This window comes from Xiphophorus hellerii, chromosome 5 (assembly GCF_003331165.1).
Source record: "Xiphophorus hellerii strain 12219 chromosome 5, Xiphophorus_hellerii-4.1, whole genome shotgun sequence".
Lineage (NCBI taxonomy): Eukaryota > Metazoa > Chordata > Actinopteri > Cyprinodontiformes > Poeciliidae > Xiphophorus > Xiphophorus hellerii.
Genome location: NC_045676.1, coordinates 21,253,890 through 21,275,087, shown reverse-complemented (window position 1 = coordinate 21,275,087; position 21,198 = coordinate 21,253,890). Strand labels below are relative to the sequence as shown.

General features: G+C 38.8%; 1 protein-coding gene across 3 annotated transcripts in view; it reads right to left on the bottom strand.

The window, feature by feature from the left end:
- Positions 1-2,063: 2,063 nt before the first annotated feature.
- Positions 2,064-21,198, bottom strand: part of ccdc85al (coiled-coil domain containing 85A, like) — a 38,379-nt gene continuing 19,244 nt past the window's right edge. For 2 of the 3 annotated variants that reach the window (XM_032564186.1, XM_032564185.1), the window contains exons 3-4: positions 7,173-7,230; positions 2,064-3,199 (exon numbers count right to left, since the gene is read on the bottom strand). In XM_032564186.1, the coding sequence (XP_032420077.1) occupies positions 3,194-3,199; positions 7,173-7,230 (64 nt within the window). In that variant the 3' untranslated portion in view covers positions 2,064-3,193. The remainder of the gene's footprint in view (positions 3,200-7,172; positions 7,231-21,198) is intronic. The other variant, XM_032564187.1, reaches the window with a different exon arrangement.

Sequence of the window (21,198 nt, the reverse complement as noted above, 5' to 3'; positions counted from 1 at the left end):
TGTCTGCTGGCTGGTGGATTACTGTTATCATGCAGCTGCAGTACGGTTATGCTCCGCTGTGGCCCTCGCCGACGTCTCTTTGCTTTACCAGCTGACAGATTTGGTGTTTGCAGATTTAGCCTCGCAGCTTCTGGGTATGCAGATGGGGAGGATTGACCTCCTGCGACCTTGGACGAGTGCCGTGGAGGAGGACGGTGGCGACCTCGGGATGGGCAAAAATGTGCTGCATTGCAGCAGAGCAGCTCCGGGTGCTGCATGCTTTCACCCATACACACATAAACAAACACGCAAAGATGCAGCGTTACTTCATGGAGTAGCACAGCATGCTCAGATGTACACAAATCAATATAACCACTCACACTCTGTCTTCCTGGGCAAACAGGGAGAGGCGTGTCCTGCATCTCCTACTGCTGTATCACTGGGTGAAATGCACACACCACCTAAATGACTGTGCATGTCGTGTTCACTTATTTCCAAGCGTTTCCCGTTCACCTTCCCTCATTTATGCACAAATAATCGCACAAAAGTAATAATACACAGTTTGCAAAAATAAACTCACTCAGAGGACAACAATAAAAATACATAAGCTGGTAGAAAATTTGACAGATTCTAAACATGTGTTAAGGTTGATCTGTGCACCATTCAGGCTGCAACTACACAGCCATGAACACACCAGCCAGTTTTCAGTAAGCAAATGACTCTATGCCAACAGTCACTACAGGCCTCCTAGTCAGCTCAGCAGGGCATCCACAAGGGTCCAACATGTCACAGCAGAGTGGAGATGTGTAACTTAAGCACCAGCACAGCTCAGCACCTCATTAAACAGTTTTTTTTTTTTTTTCTGGGACCAATAAAAAAATCCCTACACACAGTTTTATCACCTTGATGTGTCAAACAAACTTCGAGCATGGGGATATTTAGATGAAGTCTGAGGAAAGTGAACAGCTGCCCAGAGCAGTGAGGCGCTATATTTTTACCTCTTGGGGAGCAGTTTGAGGGTTATTCTGTGGATCACTGGCAATAAATTCAGTAAAAATAAAAACAATTTTAAAGAGAGGTCTTCTTTTCTGCTGGGAAAATCTTGGGTCCTACCACTCATGTGGATGTTACGTTGACATTTAAATTCAACCTAAGCTGTGTTGGCCTGTAGACCCAGTCATGGAAGTCAGATAATATATCCTGCAACAAAGCCCTCGTCATAATTCAGATATACAGCTATTGGCCCAAAATCACTATATATACATCATGCAATGTTAGACTTTATGCGATTTTCATGCAAACAGGAAGTTTGTTTCTGATAGGTATGGGTGGGTGTGGACAGGGTCTTCTGTAGGACTTGTCCTGCCCCCTGTTATGGTCCCTGAACTGAAGAGGTAAAAGTAATTCAGTTTCTTACGATGACATGTATTGGCACAGAAACTGTAGGTTATTGATCTCTTGGACAAATTTTATTCCCCATTTCTACTTTAACAGTGAATTAAAAATTAAACTATTACACTTTTAGCTTCACAGTTTTCATCTGCTAGATTGGGGCTCTGCAACCTGCAGCTCCAAAGCTGCAAGCATCTCTTTAGCTCACTTAATGTAATAAACAATGAAATATTGTTTCATTCTTTTGCTCTGTGCCCCCAACACATATTAATATTCTTCCAAATGACCAATGGAAAACTGATTCTTTATAACTGCTTGCTAAGATTTTGCACGTTGCTTCAGTTATTTTGTTGATTTATTTTGGGTAATGTGCTCCAAGTATTTGAGGTTGGAAGGCCTCCTAGCCATCACAATAAACTTTAGCTTCTTTCATAGATTGTCTGTCAAATTCAAGTCAGGACTCTGACTGGGCCAATTTAAAACATTAATATAACTTCTAAAAAACATCTTGGTAAAATAAAAATTGCATCTAAATCTGTCACAGGGATAAACAATATTGGATGTCCACTACTGTGTCTAACAATCTAACCTGGAAACCCCAAATATACCGGAACCGTAGCTGGTCATGCTTACTTCAAGTCCATCTGCTAAAAAACAGCATTGCTGTGATAGAAAAACACAAGCACACGATGCACTTTTAGATAAACACTGCTGTTTATTATTTATTATACCATACGCATTTTCATATTATAGTTCTAATACAAGTAAGTCAAAAATAATAATCATAATATATTTGTATATAGAGATATATAGAAAACTAATCCAATAATCTACTTTTTACTTGGACGTCACTTCCTTGTAAAAAAAAAAACAAACAAAAAAAACAATATGGACAACATATCACCTTCCACCCAGCTTCAATATAGGCGCTTTAAGGGAACATAAGATAATACAAAAAAGAAAAATTACACCTGATCATTGCATTTTGTAGAACTAGAACATCTGTCAGCAGCTAGTAATGTTGACCATCTTGGTTTAAGACACAGGAAGAGTTGTTTTTTTTTTGTTGATTTTTTGCAAGGTTATCTTTGAGAAAAAAAATGTTTTTTTACATTTACTTGAAATAGCCAGAGTGGTGATGTTTTTACTAGGAATGATGGCGGCCATGTGATCGTCTGGATTCGGAGACTGAGATTTAGAACATTAGATTATAGCAGTCTCATTACACATGTTGAAGATAATAAATCGTCAAAGATTAGGTAGAGGACAGAGAAAGCAGGGGGGGGTGGGAAAGAGCAAAGAGTGTGGGAAAAGAATTGACTTAAATAACAAAGAATTGAAAGTTTTCTGTGCTTCCCCAATCATGATCTACTTTTGTAAACAGAGGATAGCAGCACAAAAAGTGCAATGTCCTCAATCTCCTCTCCAATCCCCATCCAACCTCCCTCTGCTCTCTCCAGGAGTTAGTGAAACCGCAGCTGGCACTGAGAGATATCCTCGCTGATCCATTTAACCATGGCAGGCCTCATGAGTCTTCCAAATCATCATTAGCATTCTCATCAAAAACAGAAAAAGAAAAAAAAAACCTTCTCACTCCACATCCCGTTCAAACTCCTGATATGTAGAAATGGAAAAATGGAGGCAGGCTGTTTTAAGGGCTGTGCACATGGAAGAGGTCTGGGACTACAGATGGTTCGGAGCCATGGAGGGTGGCTTCCAGAGGCCCTGAAGTCTGTCAAGCCCAGAGTCACGGGAGGGCTGCCCCACTACCACCCCTCTTTCTTTGGTGAGGCGTGGGTGGTCAAGTTGTCAAGAGGAGGCATCAAAGCTGTACAAGAAAAAAGACAAAGAGGAAAAATGTGTTTTTAACTGAAACCGTTTCTGAGTTGATCTAATAAACCCAAAAGCAAGCAATAACATATGAGAGCAGCACTATGGTTTTCACGTTTTTAAAACCACAAACTGTATTTAAGTGTACTGTATTGGTGTTTTATGTGATAGACCAACAACATAAATCAAATAAGTGTGAAAATGAACATTTTAGTAAGTAAATCTAGCTGCTTATGGGGTTTGTTAGAGAATATTAGTGAACAACCAGCAACATTAAGACCAAGGAACACTGCAGACAGGTCAGTGATGAGCTGAAAAAATGTTTAAAGGTTAGGGGTAGACATAGCTACATATGTCCATCCATCCACCCATCCATCTATCATTTGCCTGGCGTGGAGTCATGGGGGCAGCAGACTAAGCAGAGAGGCCCAGACTTCTCCCAGCTCCTCTGGGGGAATCCCAAGGTGTTCCCTGCCAGTCAGGAAACATAGTCCCTCCAGTGTGTCCTGTGTCTTCCTCTGGGTCTCCTGAATACCTCACCAGGGAGGCGTTCCTAACCAGATGCCAAAGCTAACCTCTACTGGCTCCTCTCAATGTAGAGAAGCAGCAGCTCTACACTGACTCACACCCAGATGACAAAAAACTTTAACCTATCTTATGGAGAGCCCAGGAACTCATTTTATCCGCTTGTATTCGCAATCTTGTTCTTTTGGCCAAAGTTTGTCTCCATAGTTCAGCATAGGATAGGCCAGTAACTCAAGACCTTTGCCTTTTGAATCAGTTCTCTCTTCACTACGACAGATTTAGTTGTCTAATTCTATTTACCGGACTTCCAGCACACACATTTCTGCCAACTTTAAAAATCAGCTGTGGCTTAATTATAGGTTGCAGAAGTTCAGGATATTTGTTGGATGAATGTTTTGTGGTGATACTTACAAAACGTTGTAAGTACCCTGCAGTACTTACAACATTTTTATAAGTCAACCAGCCTTTGGGACCTTGCATAGCCCCATGTTTTGTTGACCTATGGTGACCCTGTGACAAAATCAGCAAAGTCTGGGATTTTTAGAATCGGGAATGACAAATGTGTCCCAATTCTCCGAAGTACCTAAAACTAATACTAGGAGACTTTGCAGATATTTGGTACAGAACTTCAGACCATTGACACACTCTCAATATGGGACAATTGGCGCCCACTTTCAGACACTTGGCACCTGCATTTTGGGACATTGGGACATACGTTCAAACATCTGTCACACACTTAAATTGAGACAATTGACATGATTTGGGACAATTGGCACACATTACATTATGAAATTTGTGTGTGCCAATTTCCCATTTAAAACAAATCAAAAATGGAAATATGACACATCAAACAGGTGTAGACTTGCACAGTTTAGGTGGAAGAATCTGTGACAAGAAGAAAACCATGTTTTGTACTGGTATTAGAACAGTACTAGTTTGGCTGTACTGTTCTGCTTATGTTTCACTTTTCATACTCAGGTGAAAAATAATAAGAGTACTAACAGATTCCCAGAATATTTTTATTTTACTGCAACAAGTCAGGTGAGATGGATAATGGAAGAAAACTGTTTCTCTACACACAAATGGAAAAATGTGATTTTTAATTTGACTGATGCTTGCAAGACATTATTTATTGGATGCTTGTGTATTTGCCCATTAATGCTCAATGAGTGCATTTAAATTAAGTGTTAATCATATGTTATTCCACCCTAATTCTAGCAGACTGTAATCACTAGTGACGTCTGACTTGTTATAGCACAAGAATCCATCATGAAACTGAGCTAGTTAATTGTAATTAAGCTATCATTAATGCTGCTAGAGATAAAAAAGGACAAAAACGCCATAACTATGGCCTTACTTGCTGGGTAGTTTGCTCATCAAAATCCAACTCAGCTGGCTCAGAGTCCTCTATTTAACCCAATAATACATCACAATCTTTTTCTTTAGTATCTATGCCACCTGATCCCAGATTGTTCAACAAAGTTGCGCACTACGCATATACTGAAAGTGAACTTACACATAAAAGTTGAAAGATTCTGCACAATTGTGTACGTGTATTTTTTGAGGTCAATGCTTCTTTTAGAAATCAATAGATCACATTGAAAGGTCAGCAGGAGAATCAGGCTTGTCCATCCCAGAAAGGTCCATATAGATGATATTCAGGTGCATTGCACTCACCTCTTGAAAGTTCAACAAAATGCAATACTTGGAATCCCAACTACTTGCAGTCCTGCATGCACAGACTATATTGATTTAAAAAATGTTATAGTAATAGTACTGCCATATTATCCAGACTATAAGTCACTCCGGACTATAAGTTGCATCAGCCGAAAAATGCAGCGTGAAGAAAAAATAATATATACAGTATGTCACACTGAAGTACACATCACATTCATTTAGAAATTGTCCAACATGAGGGGACAATCCTCATCCATAGGACTGATATGATCCGGTGACACGTTTTCAGTTACTTTTCAACAAACTGACGGAAACTGTCAATTTTGGCTTGTAAGTCAGCTGGCAGTTTCTGACGCACTGATGTCCGTGCTCTAAATCAGGGTGGTTAGGAACGGCTCCGCTCCAACAGCAAAGTGCGAAGAACACCAGAGGTGCATGCAGGGTCAAACTGAGGTGAGGCACTTGCATTGCATGAAGTGGCAAAACCTGCATAGTAATTCATTTTCATCTTCTTGGTGACTACCAAGGCGTGGAGATGTGAGCCTCAGCAGGTGCTGTAGCAGTTTCGAAAGATAACACCGACCGATAGACTCAGCTATCTATGTTCTACGGTAGGAAAATCTGATAAGGTATCACAGACCATCAGAGAATCTGCAGTATGTTCTTATAGCATCCATCTGTGGAGTTGTTCCTCAAGCTGTGGCCCTCCTGCTTCTAGTCTGTAATTAGTTTTCCTCATGGCTGCAGACAGTAATGTTTAATCCTTGGCTCATGTCAAAAAGTATGAATTAACATCAAGCAAATATACATAATTTGCACCTGACTATAAGTTGCAAGACCAGCCAAACTATGAAAAAAAAGTAAAAAAGTTCAACTTATAGTCTGGAAAATGCGGCATATAGAATAAAAACTAACATTCTCAGCTTCGTCGCCTTTTGTGCTCCAGACAGAATGTTTTGTGGCTGCTCGCATCTGTTCAACGCTGCATCAGAGAGCTGAGGGGTGACCAGGGCCAGACTTCAGCCTGCAGTGTTAATGCATCCTTCTTACTTGTCTTCTAGCTAGCCACATACACAAAGTACATCATCTGACGTTTTTGTATGACACAAGAGGGAAAGGAACTGCACTGCGGTGGCATATTGTTATGTTTAAGCATTTCCCGATAGAAGCGGCAAGGAATGTCCTATGCTCACTACAGGCAGGTACGCCGTGTTTGTCAGTCATCAAATATTAACAGAGCCATATCAGCCTCACACTGAGGCCTGATTGAAGATGTACAATGACACACAGAGGCAGAATAGGGTCACCTCTAACGCTATCGTCCCAGTAAACTCCCTGATTCCACCTAAGAAAGCATAGGAACTGATGCAGTCGAGAAACACTTAGACTGACATCGTATTTAATCAGGACGAGAATTATATGTTTGTTTATTTCTCAATGAGAAATAAACCCTACCCTATGAGAATCATATGGTAAATACTGCCATATGTTATGCCTCTCTCACCAAGAGATTTTTATTACTTCATGTTAATCCTGCTAATGTAAACCCCTCCAACCTAGTCTGAATAGGTTTCAACACAGGAGTTAAAATCAGAGAGCCACTCTGAATGGTGAAGCAGAATAATGGGAGCTAATTACAGGATTATGGACCCTTCTCGTAAAAACTGACAATGCCCTTCACTGGCTTTTCATCTTCTCGCTGAGTCCCTAATTAACACAAAGACGGTCCATAGAAAAAAAAAAGCATAATAATGTGCAGAGTGGTTTACCTGTCCCATAGCTTGACATTTCTGCAGTTGTTGGTGCAGCAGCCTGCTGATATCAGAGCTGTGGTAGAAAAAAGGAGACACAGAGGAGGAGACAAGTCTTAAACGTGTTCTTCTGACAAGTAAAGAGGGGCTCATTAATTTAGAGCTGACGTCTGTTTGTTTAGACTGCCAAAGCATGGGGAAATGACTCATAAATAAAACACTTTGATTGACAAGTCGTTCTTGCTGTCATTTAAAATGTATGTCAAAAATAGAACTGGGAAAACTGCGGTCTCTCTTTTTAATCCACACAGACACAAAGCAAACCAAACATAAAGAGAAAGAGCCTGAACAGCACAGTAGAGTACTTTGGAAATCGCCCAAGTCCTCTTTGATCATTGAGAGATGACTTGTGTAAGGGATGTGGTGATTTCTGGTTAAAGTTCGTGTCTTTTGTGATAACTGTTCCTGTGCTTTAAACTTGTTTTTCTGACAAGTCATAGACAATAAGGAGGTTTCTCTATTGCAACATTTTGAAGAACACTGTGATGGACTGCCAAGCCATCCATAGTGTGCCGCCTACCACAACTTTGTGCACAGAGAGATAAGTTAGTATAGGAAAGTGGGATGGATGGAGAGATGGATGGACGGACGTGGTCCATACTCTCTGTCTAGACCAAGATTTAGCATTGTAAGACAAAAAAAGTCCAAAACATCTAAGCCTAGCTATAATCTCATAAAACCTCATAACACCATGCCTACAGTGAAACATAGTGGTGGCAGCATCATAAACTGAGGTTTGTTATGAACAATACCAAACACCAGTCAGTTATGACACAAAACTTCTAGGTGTCTGACTTTTACCAAAAACAAAGGAAAATCTTGATATGATGTAACGTAATAAAGTATCTGACAAAAATCTGTGAAGTTTTATAAGAAGGGCTGTGGAATGAAAAAATTTCCTCCCAATCTGACAGTTTTTGAGACTTTTTGCAAGATGGAGTGTAATCTTGTCAAGATATGCAATGCTGATAGACTCCTGACAAAAAAGAATTAATGCAGAGGTGATATTACAGCTGCTTTATTACTTTTTCAGTTAAAATTGTCATGATTTACATCACAGTAAAGCTGGAAAACATTTTATTTTCTTCTTTATTTGTTTAAGACTCAAAAAGCTGGGATTTTGACATAGCCGTGTAAGGTTATTGTGTCGTTCGGCTCTAATAGCAACTCTTAACATGACTACATAAATGAGTAAATATAAATTCAGAACGGTGTTTTTGTTGTCAGCTGGGACAGACTTGCATCAACCATAAGAGACCACGGGAATCTAATAGAAATGTGAGACATCAGAACGTCCTCCGCAGCAAAGCTGCAACAAGACAATAAGAAACATGTTGGTCTTGGCGGACATTAATTTCCGTCCTCTGGTTCCTTCCCTGCAAATTTCATTACTGAAGACAATAGAGAAAAATACAAAAGATAAATGATGAGTGGACGAATTTTGGTTCAAAAAAATTTCAGCTTTCTCAACAGTCTTTGAATAATTTATCTAATATTGTTGAAATTGTCTCTAATTTAGGGGTTTTTCCATTTATATTTTCAGGCTAATTTGGAAGAAAGCAAATCGATATTCCCAACGCCACATTCCTTTGCCTCTAACCCTGATAATTTCAGTCTGAGTGTAGCAGCAGTGCATACATAACTGGTGCACCTGAGCTAAATGGGAATCTCTTCAGGCACACACCCACACAGATTGATTTATATGAACCTTAATCACGGCTGACAAAGGCGACAGACAGTGAGATAAAGCAATCACTTTGCAGAATGAGTGATGGTCTGCAGCCTTATGCAGTAAAAGTTAAGTCACGCTGTCACGCAGTGATAGATGTAAATGCTACTCCTTCAACTTTAGCTTCTCTAAACAGAAGGCAGTGCCTTGACTCTGTCTGACATCTGTGACCCAAGACTGCTGGCCTGCTTTATTTCTGTCCCTCAGAAAAATGGTGCTGTCAAACCAAGTTCTGTGAACCGAAACTTTTACAGCACAGGATGTAGCCTCCATTGCATTTCCATACTTTAGTAGCCCCCCTAATCTGCAGAGCAAATGGAATTGCCTCAAGCACTCTAACTTTTAAAAAGATGTCGCCCCTATTTGTCTCCTTCGTCCTTCAAAATTCTTTTATCCTCACCGCCTTGCTTAATATTTTTTTTCCTCTCAGCCAACAATCTCCGTCTCCCCAGGAGTCCATAATCATGTTTTCAGCACATTTCCTCTCCTCAGCCAGGGCAACATCTTACATTAAAGATTCATAACACTTTTGTGACAGCCACATTGTGCCAAAGACCTAAAAAGCCACTTCCATTGTTTATTTTCTGCCTCTTTCCCCTTCACATTATTTATTTTTGCAAAAAATAAATAAAAATAAAGAAGGGAATGAGGGAAGATGGTACAAATACTGAAAACAAAAACATGCTTACTTACAGTAAGCTGAAGGGTATTTTCATATGGAGGTCAGGGTGAGTGGAATGAGGCTGATTTGATCTTTTAAGCTGTGATGGAAAAAAACCCTCATGCTATTATTTTCTTTTCTAAAACAGAATTGCATTTTGGATGGTGCAGTGGCTCTAAAACAATTCATGACTGATAAATCGTTAGTTTTTGTCATGTAATAAATTTAGATCTTTTTACACCTTTACTCTAAACAATTTTACTGAAAGAAAATCACTCTGGTAAAAGGAAAAAATAAATAAAAATAAAGACATAAATCATGGATGTGTGCTGCATATCCATCCTTCAACTAATACCTCAAACATACAGTTTCAGCTTTTAGTTATCTGGAGTTTCCATCTGCCATCAGTTGAGCTAAAACTAATTAATCTGGCATAAAGTTCTGGAAGATTTTTTCTGAAATTTGCTGGTTTTCATTAAAGCTGAAACTACATTTTACAGAAAGGTTAGAAAGTATCCAAAAGTTATCAGTCAGGAAATGGGAACAAACATTACTGTTACACTGTTACAGACATGCTGTGGCACAGCAAAGATAGTTGTCAATAACTCCAGAAAATATTGCATGACAGTAGTTTGAAAAGCTTGACTTCTCTCCAAAATGTATGAGCAAGATTGAAAGTGGTTAGGGAGGTTGCCAAGAGGCCGAGATTAAAATTGAAGGAGCTGCAGGAATTTATGGTTGGTATTCACTGTGTTTTACATGTGACAACAGTTTCTTGTATTCACCATACCTGTGTATAGAGGAGTGAAGTTGGTGGTTGGATTAATTGTCTTTCAAGGATATAATCAATGTTAGTTTAAAAGTGCACCCAATTATTCTCTCCAATGGGTTTGACACAAGGGGGCACGACGAACGACGGCAAAAGGCACAAGTTTTACGCTTTTACGCATTGCTAGCCCACATGCACAAATTTTGATGGTCGATTGGCACAACTTATGAACTGAATGGACAGGGAGCGATTTTGTCTCTCACGTGTCAAGTCCAAACTGATTGGCTTTTTAGCTGCATTGTAAAAGACTTCTGTCACTTTATATGGAAATAATTTTAATTCTGTTTTTTATGATCTCATTTTCTTTACTTCACTGACATCTAGCAAGTAACAGTGGTGTTTTATGCATGAAACCAATATATTGACTGTGTATCAGTTTTGCTTCCAAGCTAAAATGTAAATTGGCTCTACAGTCTATAATTCTAAAAACCAAAAAGGTTTATACCCCTGGCAGATATTCATTCATCAAGATGTTTTTTTGTGATAAAACGTTCTGCTGTCTTAGAAGAAAAAAATGAAAAAAATCTCTGGTAGTGAGATGTAAGTCTTTGAGGTTGGAAAGGCTCCTTGCCATCCCCCTAATCTTTAGTTCCCTCTACTGATTTTCCATCAGGTTCCAGTCGGGATTCTGTGGGTCCTTTCACAATGTTAATATATTTCCAGCCAAAAGACACATGTTGGTATACTAGCATTAGTACACCCTTTTGCTCAAAACTGGTCTTAGTGACACCAGTCCAACATTTATTTCAACACAAACATAGTCAAACCCATATTTCTGTTGCCCATTAGTTCTTGTCTGCAGTAAATTTCACACTTGGAATAGCTAAGTGACTACATGTCACTAAAAAGACAAACCAATTGTGTGAATCTGTGTAAAGTGATGACTGTGTCTTGGCTTAACATGCACTCTTAACTCAAACTCACAGTCCAAATAATCTTTATGTGGTAGCATAGGAGGCAGTAGCTTCCTTTCAGCATAGGGACCATTACAGCTGTAGCATTGATAGCATACATTTACCCTAATTCAAACATTATAATCCCAACAGCTACAAGGTGTAAATGTAGCTGAGCTATGGCAACTCCTACCTCTAATCTATATTTACTGCGTGTTTTCTGCTGACTCGCCAACATCGCTTTTGTGAGCTATTATCTTACAGTGTTCTCCAACGGACTGCAAAGTGACTATTAGGTTTTTGTTAAAAACAAAATAAGCAATATATCGATTCCTGCTGGTTACATGCTGCAAAAATGGCAATGTCACTGTTTTTCTCACAAAGTTTTGCTGAGCTGACCTGGACTTTCAGGGAACTCTGGATCCGGTTTGCATGAACTTTGTAAAACAAATTGGGTTACATGACAACATGATCTGGATTCCATAGAGGGAGCAAGTACATTATGCAGGTCTTTTTGTGCGATGGAAAAAAGAGGCAAGCATCTTTATTTAATAAAAGTACACAACCTCTGCTGAGCTTTGTGGATACTATATAGGTATTTATATTTTATTATTATGCCTTTCACCCCTCTGCTCTCACCGCTGCATGTAGAAAAGGCTATGGCGTATTTCTTGTATTATCTCTCTTTCCCTGTTAACTTTCTCCACCACCTCTCTTCCTTTCCCTTTCTTTTCTATTTCATCTCGGTGTCCATTAAATCAACTTCTAATATTGCTATTTCTTTTTTATATATAAAATGATCAAATCTAGCATTGTAGCCATACAATCCATTGATCCACTTGAGAAAATAAATATGTTAGATTTCTTTCTGGTACTCAGACAACAATTCTGATTGCTATTCTGCTGGACAGGCCATGGAGAGAGAAGGAAGGATGGAAGGAAAGAAGGAAGGAAGGAAGGAAGGAATCACCACAGAAATATGGGAACAAATATTGAACAAAATAAAAGATTTTTTAACAGCAGAAATGTCAGCCTTGTAAATCTATACGCCATTTCTGTTACCTGACTCTAAAGAACGCAATTACTGCAGCAGCTTTAAGGTGATTCAGTATTGAATCATTTGACATTTAAGTGTTATTGCACAGGGGTGAACTCCTTCTGATGCATGCTGGATCTCTAAGTGTTGGGTGACCCTGTGGTCACGTCGGAGCAAAAAATAGGCCAGTGCCTGCAACGTGGTATGATTCGCTCCAGATAGTCTTTGGAGACATGTCGGAGGGCCTGTCATCACCTTCTTGTACGGATGTCCAGAGCAGTTTTAGATACTCTGTGTATTTTTGCCTCACTGCATCAGTGTGTGAGTCAGCAGAGCAAGATCCAATTCTATGCTTTGACATTTAACAATATACATCCGCAGTACACTAAAGCAAAAGGGAACAGTTAGACCATAAAGACCCTAAATGAAGCATTTAGCTGTAGTAACAGAAATGGTTCGTACTGAGGCTCATATGCCAACGATTACCCAACCACTAGGGGGCGTTTATAGAGGGCATATTTCTTTAACTTCACATTTAGTCAAATACACTCTGTGATTTTCAATACACCACCATACATTGTAGCCCGAATTTATTGATACACCTGAATTTAACAGTAAATTTACTTTTTAATTCCACCGTGTTTCTTCTGACTAGGAGTAACTTTCATGTTTTGGAGGGGGGCCAACTTGAATCTAATAGAAAATCTGTGGAGGATAGGGCGATGACAAGCTCTTCATCATTGTTATTCTTTGACAGATGTTCAGTGAGAAACTTTCTTCAAGGAGAGTCATAAACTGGATAAACATGCAGACCCCTTGGATGGCATTTGTTGATTTAGTTATGGGCACAGTGTTAAAACCAAAATTGGATTTATTAGGATATGAGAGCGCTGTAGAGGAAAGAGGAGTTTGGTGCAGGTCAGAGAGAGAAGTCAGCAGATAATATGATTATTCCAGAATAATGTGGGTGCTAAGCTCCTTATATTCCACCTCTGTACAACAGAGCTCTGGAGAAAGGCTCTAAATTTTCCCACAAAGAGAACTGATAGATTGGCTGGGGACATGCTGCTCCCATACTGAATAAATCACTGATAGGAATCCTTTCAGCATCTTTAGTGCCGCAGCAGTTATTAACTCTTTGCAACTTATAATCTCAAAGTTTATAAAGAAAGTTCAATGCAATTTTAAAGCTACTCCCTAGACCTTTCTTTAATAAATTAATCAAACATACTTTAAGTTTTCCACCAACAGAACATGTCAGGGTCAGCATTGCTGATTTCCTTTTTTATAGTAATTTTTTAAATAATTTTTTTCTCAAGATAGAAATCTATTGTCCCTAAGCGAGTCTTTACAAACAAGATTTCTTTTGAGCAACTCAATTTGGGATTTTCTTGCTTTTCTTTCTTTTTTTTTTTGACTAACCAAATTTCTTCTCCAAAGGGTTTATTTGTGCTCCGTGTGGCTGCATTAAAGCATGTGAGCAAAATGGATTTCAGCAAATAATACAAATATTGAAACAACTTATAAAGAGCAACAGCGGCAACTTGAATGGCCGAGTTTCAATATTAAAGATTTTCAGCAATTATTTCAATCATATCTATTCAGGAGGATGCAAAAATAATGCAATACACCTGTTGCTTAAGCTTTGTCATCTACAAAAGTATTTATTAGGGTTGTTCCAAAAGAAATGATTGATTCTCATTTACTGCGATTCAGAATCAAAATACAATGTCAAAAAATTGGCTCCCAGCCTCCATTTTGTAACTATGCAGGAGGTCCTGACGTCACTACATATCCGGTACTGTAATGCATTCATGCTCAGAAAGTGAACTACAACACAAATGCTTCAGAATCTACACAGAAACCCGACAAAAGCCACCGATCCACCAAAATGTTTACTCAGATTAGTTTGAATTTTCTCTTACATTTCAAATCTATACTTGATAATCCTGCTCGATAGTATCTTTATACATTTTGTCAACTAAATCCCATGTTTGTAGTTAAAAAAATAGTATTTGAAAAGTCAACTGAACCAGTGATTAAATTGGGATAAATGTCTGAATCAAATCTGAACACAAACGCATGATCCAGCTCACCCACGGCGATCCTCACCTCCCTGTACTCTTTGATGCGCCTCTTTCTCCTTGCCTCTCCCTCTTCTCTCAATTTACAGAATCGATACAAGGTAATTTCACATGGCCATTCACTAAGATCGTCTAAAAATCAGCTACATAAATTATTCAGGCTGCCTGTGCAGGCAAGCCCATGGAGATGCACAGTAGTTCAGTGACCTACCGGTAAGCTGGTATTCATTCAGACAATCAGAAAGTCAGTTTGTCAGGATGATGCTGAAAGTCGGTCAAGCTACTTTGCTTAATGTTTTGTAGGTCACAGCAGTTGGATGTACAGTATGTCCAATCCGGGATGCAAGCAAATAAGCCAGGAGATCTAGAAGTAAGACTCGTTGTATATCATATATTTCTCCAGGCGTGGCAGAATTCTCAACTTAGAGAATAATCCTGCAACTGAAAAGACAAACTGAAACAACCACATAAGCGAATTGCAAAAGCATTCAAATTTCATAACCTTGCCGTTCATACGGTGTGTCCTAAAATTCTGCACCAGGTTACAAAAACACAAAGTATGTACAGATGCAACTCAGCAGTCAAAACCTCTGACAGGGTAGAATAGTAAAAAAAAAATATCACAGATCCACATCTTAAACAACATCAAAAGTTAATCACTTCTAAGGGAGCGTGCCACTCTGCTGTTAAAATCTTAATGCAAATTTCCCCATTAATTTTTAAAGAGTCCTTAAGATAAACAAACATGCTATCCCAATGAAAGGCACATCAACTCAAGTCACATGCGTACCAAAATGGGACCATTCCTACTTTCTCCTGGCTTCACCTTTGGAATTATTAGTTTTGGTAGTTTGTCCAATAATTGCTAAAAAATGCAGAAAGAACAAAGAAGTCTGCTTAACCAGACCTAAACCATTACATAATCTCCTCAATGAAGAAAACACAAATTGCGCACTTGCTAAACGCTGGTGGTTTAAAACATTCCCATTGCATCAAATCAGAACTGCAGCCCCATTCACACCAGACTAAGACCACAACACAAAACTAAAAATCAGCCAGAATATGGATTGTTTGCTTGCTCTTAAAGTTTTCAAACTGTTTTGATGGTGCACAAAACCGTCTGTGATGAGGTCATAGTGTTTATGATTCTGCTAATAGCATATCTTGGTCCTGGATGCTCCATGGACAAGCAGCAGTGACAACATATCCATGATATATGGCTCTACTTTATATGTAAGACTTTGTCATTAGAGAATTGACCTGTGGTCAAGTCTACATTCCCACACTGGATTGGCAATGTTTTATTGTAGTAGCAATTAATATATTTAAGAGCTTTGGTATCAGATTTGCTGTCTGTATCCTGCCCTGCAATTGCTCAGGCAACAAAAAGGACCAACAAGCTGAAATAAAAAATCAGTGCAAACAAACCCAACTTCAAGGAAACCTGACCACCCTCAGCCCTCTGCAAACCAAAGAGTTAGTTTTATGATGTGAGCCTGGTAGATTAGAGCTCCCTATGCTGCACTCACGATGTGTTGCTCTTACAAAGCTAGACAGCTAGCCAACACTTGAGTTGAAAATAATCCAGTCCTTGACAGTTTTCTTGTTTTATTTTTGCAACTCTTTGCTGGTTTGTTTTTCTTTCCTTTTGTTTTCTTTTCCTTTATTTTCTTTTGTAAAACTGTCACAAAACACAAAAGTATACATCAGCTACAGATACAGAAAACAACCAGGCAAACACGCGACTCCCAATTCTCTCCAATTAGCTAACGATGCAGCTTTAAATATTGGTTGGGAAACGTAAAACTTTTCTACAAAATATTACACAATGCTGGAATAACGATTAAAAAAAATTAACTTACAGACAAATAGAGTCCCAAGGCACAAACGTGTCTGAAGGACAGACGAAGACACCGAGCGCACAGCTGGACGAGTTCTGCTTGACTGACCAAATTAAATATGTAAACAATGTCCACTAGGTGTCAGTAAGGTTCCATAGTTTAACTTACAATTTACCCTCCAAATACTTAACAAAACATGATGATGGAGTCAGCACAATCCCAGCAGAGAAAAAGAGCACACTCCTCCAAATTGCATGTATCGAATGGTTGTCGATTGTTTATCAGGATACTGCAGGATAGTATCCGGCATAAGCGTACAGAGTGTGCTAAAAGATTATAAAAAGTGACACATCATGTCCTAATTTAAAGACAGATGAGAATAAAAGAGGGAGACAACTTAATTGAAATGTTTGGGTAAAGCAATTTATAAGGCTTTGGGACTCAATGACCCACCTATAGCAAAGGTGAACACTTAGATGTGGACCAAAATCACTCGCATTGACAACTTATCCAGGAGGCGAGAAAAGAGACCAGAACAAGATCTAACATTGTATGTCTCACTTGTCTTAGTTTAGGTCAGAATTTAAGACTCAACAAGAAAAACTGGCCAAAAGTAACATCCATGGGAGAATGTTAAGGGTGAAAACCACTGCTAATCAAAAATAACATAAAGGCGTGTCTTTCATTTTGAAAAAAAACAAAAACATCTCAGTGATTCCAACGAATTTTTCAAAAATACACTGTGAAAGAGAGACAAAAGTGGACCTTTTTGGTAGGTGTGCGTTCCATTACATCTGGGTTAAAAGGTAAAGGTAATTTTATTTATATAGCACATTTTCAGCAACAAGGCAATACAAAGTGCTTTACAGGAATCAAAAGGAAAAACAAACAAAATAACAAACCAAAGCACAGAGCAAAAGAAGAAAAAGAATCTAATAATGTTGATCCAAAGTAAATTAATTAGATTCTCCTTTTCAGGGTTGCTAAATAAGTGTAAGTAAGTAAGTCATAAAACTATGACAACATGTCAGAAAAAACTCATTATAGACACGATGGTAGTGGTGTGATGGTCTTGTGTTTCTTTCATGACCTACCTGGCTTGCTGTAATTGATGAATGAATTCAACCAATGCTGAAGGAAAATGTGTCATTAGTTTGTGAGCACTTGGGCTATGCAGCAGGACAATGATCCTCAGCACATGAGTAACTCCTGTTCTAAATGGCTCTTAAAATAAAGTGAAGCGCTCCAGCAAAACGCTTCAGTTAAACTGAGTTGATTTGGTGTGATATTACACTGCCAGTACGAAGAAGAGTGGGGAGTAATTCCTCCACATGATGTAAAAGACTTTATCACAAACCATTGATGGCAGTAGTTCCCACAACAGTTGTGACAGCCATTTATTAGCTTTGAGAGGCAATTACCGTTTTATAGAGGTTAGTTTGGACAGATTTTTTTCCCCTTAGTAAATTAAATCCTAATTTTAAAACTCCTTTTACTATTTGCTTGTGTATCATTTTGCTTTTTCACATATTTCGGCCTACTTTATGTTGTCAGTCAGGTTCCATTTAAGTAATTTCTAGATTGGAAAGGTCTGGCAATAAACAGAAAAGTAAAATAATAACTTGGCTAGCAAAACTGGAGCCAGCTCTCCAAAAAAAAATGTATTAATAAGTGTTTATTTATGATCTTATAAGGAGCTAACAATACAGTTAGCTTTTTTCCACCCCAATTGTTGAACTTGTTATCTGGAAACTTCATTTTTACATTTACTTGATTGATTATCTGTATCTAAAGTTTGGACATTGATCCGAAACATTTACGTGTGCGAACAAAGCAATAACTGATTTTTACGGTACTGTAAATGAGATGAAAAGGCTACAATGAACATAATGACAATGCTAGGAAGAAACAGCGACCCGAAGCTTCTGTGTCTCCAGTGAGGCTCAGAGAGTGACTGCAGCAGACTGTAGACAAAGGAGAGCACTAAACTCAATGAAACAGAGAGGAATAATTGATACCCTGCAGCTTGATTGAGCCTGTGAGGATTGTGTTTGTTTTTGCCCTTGTGATTGCAGGGTCATCAAAGACTGTGTTCAGGCAGTCGCATCGAACACGCACAGACAACTCAATTATATTTTGAGAGGTCCTCGGAGAAATTCATATTTACACATAAGCCATAGAGTAAGAAAAAAAATAAAAACGTCTGAGCCAATTACAGATACATGTGATACGTCTTTAAACTCTTCCTTTGATGCCTATGTGTCCTGAGCTGCGGCTCCACATAACAGCAGCTTGTATTTTGCTATGCTTCTCTGAGGGAAAATTAAATATTTAGGTAGACACTTGCAAGATAAACTGCTGTTGTCCTATTTTAACGTGTCACTACCCATCCATCCTCAAGGCTGATGAATAATATAACACACTGGGCAGAAAACAGTGAAGCATGCATGCGATCACATCTCAGATGTGCAAAGATGAAAGGAAAGATTTCATTGATAAATGCATTGGTAGACGCTTTAGGTTTAAGCATCCCACAATCCATTGCTGTACCGTCTGACGCCGGCGTCCAAGTTTAATGTATTCTCCCAAAGGTTGTTAAACTTTGATGTCCAAGGTTCGGGAACTGAAAAGTTTTTTTTTTTTAACATGTTTGTAGATGTTTTTCCCTTCCTTATGACAAAAAATATATTTCAGCTATGCCATAAATAAAAGCCCCTTTTAGATATAGAAACACTGCAACACATTGAATCAGATATGAAAAATGTTCGTGCAGCCAACAGAACAACACAAAAGAATGCAGCAGCGAGGAAAGCTATCACAGTGTCAAGTGCTCATACATTTTCTAACCTAATAACAAGGTACATATATAGGAACTTATCCTGGTGGCAAAATATCACTGCTCGTTCTCCACACATAAAAGAAAACAAAACAGGGTTTTTCCGAACTTCATAACATAGTGCTTGAGACTGCTCACAATTTCTCAAGTTAACACCACAACCTTCAATGTAGCCTACTTATCTTGAGCAACAACCATAATCTTACAGTGAGAGCTATGATGAAATGGCATAAAGAAAATACATTTATGGTGTAGTCAAGGTTTTCTTGACTACACCATAAGTCAAGGTTTTCTTGACTACACACAATGTCACCTCACAATAATAAAAATAGACTTTAAAGAAAAAAAATCCAAATTAAAAAAATAAAGAGATTGTGCAAATGCCTGTTTGAACAGTAGCGCGTTCAGCCGGAATTTAAAGACAGGCAGCGTGTCAGAGAGTCCTTTGAGTGGGGAATGTGGACGTCTGTTCTAAATAGTACAATGCTTTATGTCCATAAGGCGCATTCACAAAGCGGGAGGCTGGACTGAAGGAAGACTTCAGCTGGACCGGTACCGGACGGTTCTTTAAGTTTTGCTCAGAGCTCCAGGATGATCAGTCTGAGCAATCTAAACGCTCATAAACCATCATCAACATTTCCCAGCAGATCAATATGATCTCTGAACAAACGCTCCCTCTGAATCCTTCCATTGGCCATGTTCTCCATCAGAACTAAAGCGTTCCACAAGTACACTGCTCACCTTTACGGAGCTACTTATATACGTGTGATTGCATACACACCTTGATCACCTTAAAACTAATCAAACCTGTTGATTATTTTTAATCAGCAGGTTTGAGTTAATCTCCTGATCCAACCCTGTTTTCTTGTTTAAGTTTGAATGAAATGAACCCAGGTATTTCATGCGTTTCGGCGCACAGACCAATGCGTTACATCTTTATGAGACAAAAACTGAGAAAAAGTATTTACATTCGAGCGAGGTTTTCACATACTTTTATTTTTATTTTCTTTATTTTGTGTGCGTGTTAGCATCTGAGGATAAATGCGGTTCGGTTTCATCGTTTACATTTAAACAATAAAATATTAAAATCATGAAAAACATCGAGTTTGATGCTTCTTGGTCTAAATAACACCGAATGTAGTCAGATTTCAGTGGGTTTAGGTGAGTTTTCATGCTTTGTAGTTTGATATTGTCCACAGAAAAAGTTTGCGTGGCTGCTGCATTTTCACGCCAGCGAAAAAGTATGCGTATATTTACGCACACTTTGACGCAAAGTTAATTTTTATACATGCCGACTTCTGCGTAAAACACATTTTTTGTGCGCACGCACGCTTAATGCATGAGGCCCTGGGAGTGTAGATAGTGGCAACATACTGGATTTGGAGGCAACTCCAGAATCCTCCTAATGTGTTTTACCTGCTAGAGCTCCCCCTGTACTACAGGAAAGTGGTAATTAAAAGTGTTTCTCTTTTTTTTTTCATAACTGAAAAGGAAATGAGCCAGCCAGTCTGGAGCAGTAGGGGGTAATGAAATAGATTCCAGTATCTCTGAGAGGAAATCTTTCAGTGCAAAAGCTGAAAGAGACCGAGTAAGAGATAATGATATAAATATAATCCCAATCATCTTGTGTCGGTCGAATCAGACAATCCATCTGCGGTAATGGGGGCTGTTGCACGTATGCCTTGCTGTCATTCTCATCAGAAAAACCATTACATCAAAAGCACAATAAGGGCAGGAGATAAACCAGGAATTAGATAACTGCATCCCTTTGACATCCGTATTCCTGATGCGTTATCTCACTTTCTCTTCTTTCAGCAGATGGTTGAGCTGTAAAAAGCCATCACAATGACAGGTGCAGCAAAGCAGCCTGTCTATTGCTTGACCTAAGACAATCCAGTGATGAGCACTGCAGATATGTAAGTAAGCGCACTCTGTAATTAAAAGTTTGAGAAAATAGTCTGAAGCACAGCAATACACCTGAACCTGTACAGATTCAAGGTTTTCTTCAAGGTTTGATTGATTCCCATTTAGTTTTCCAAGGACTACAGCTAAAAGAAAATAAAAATGTGCAGCAA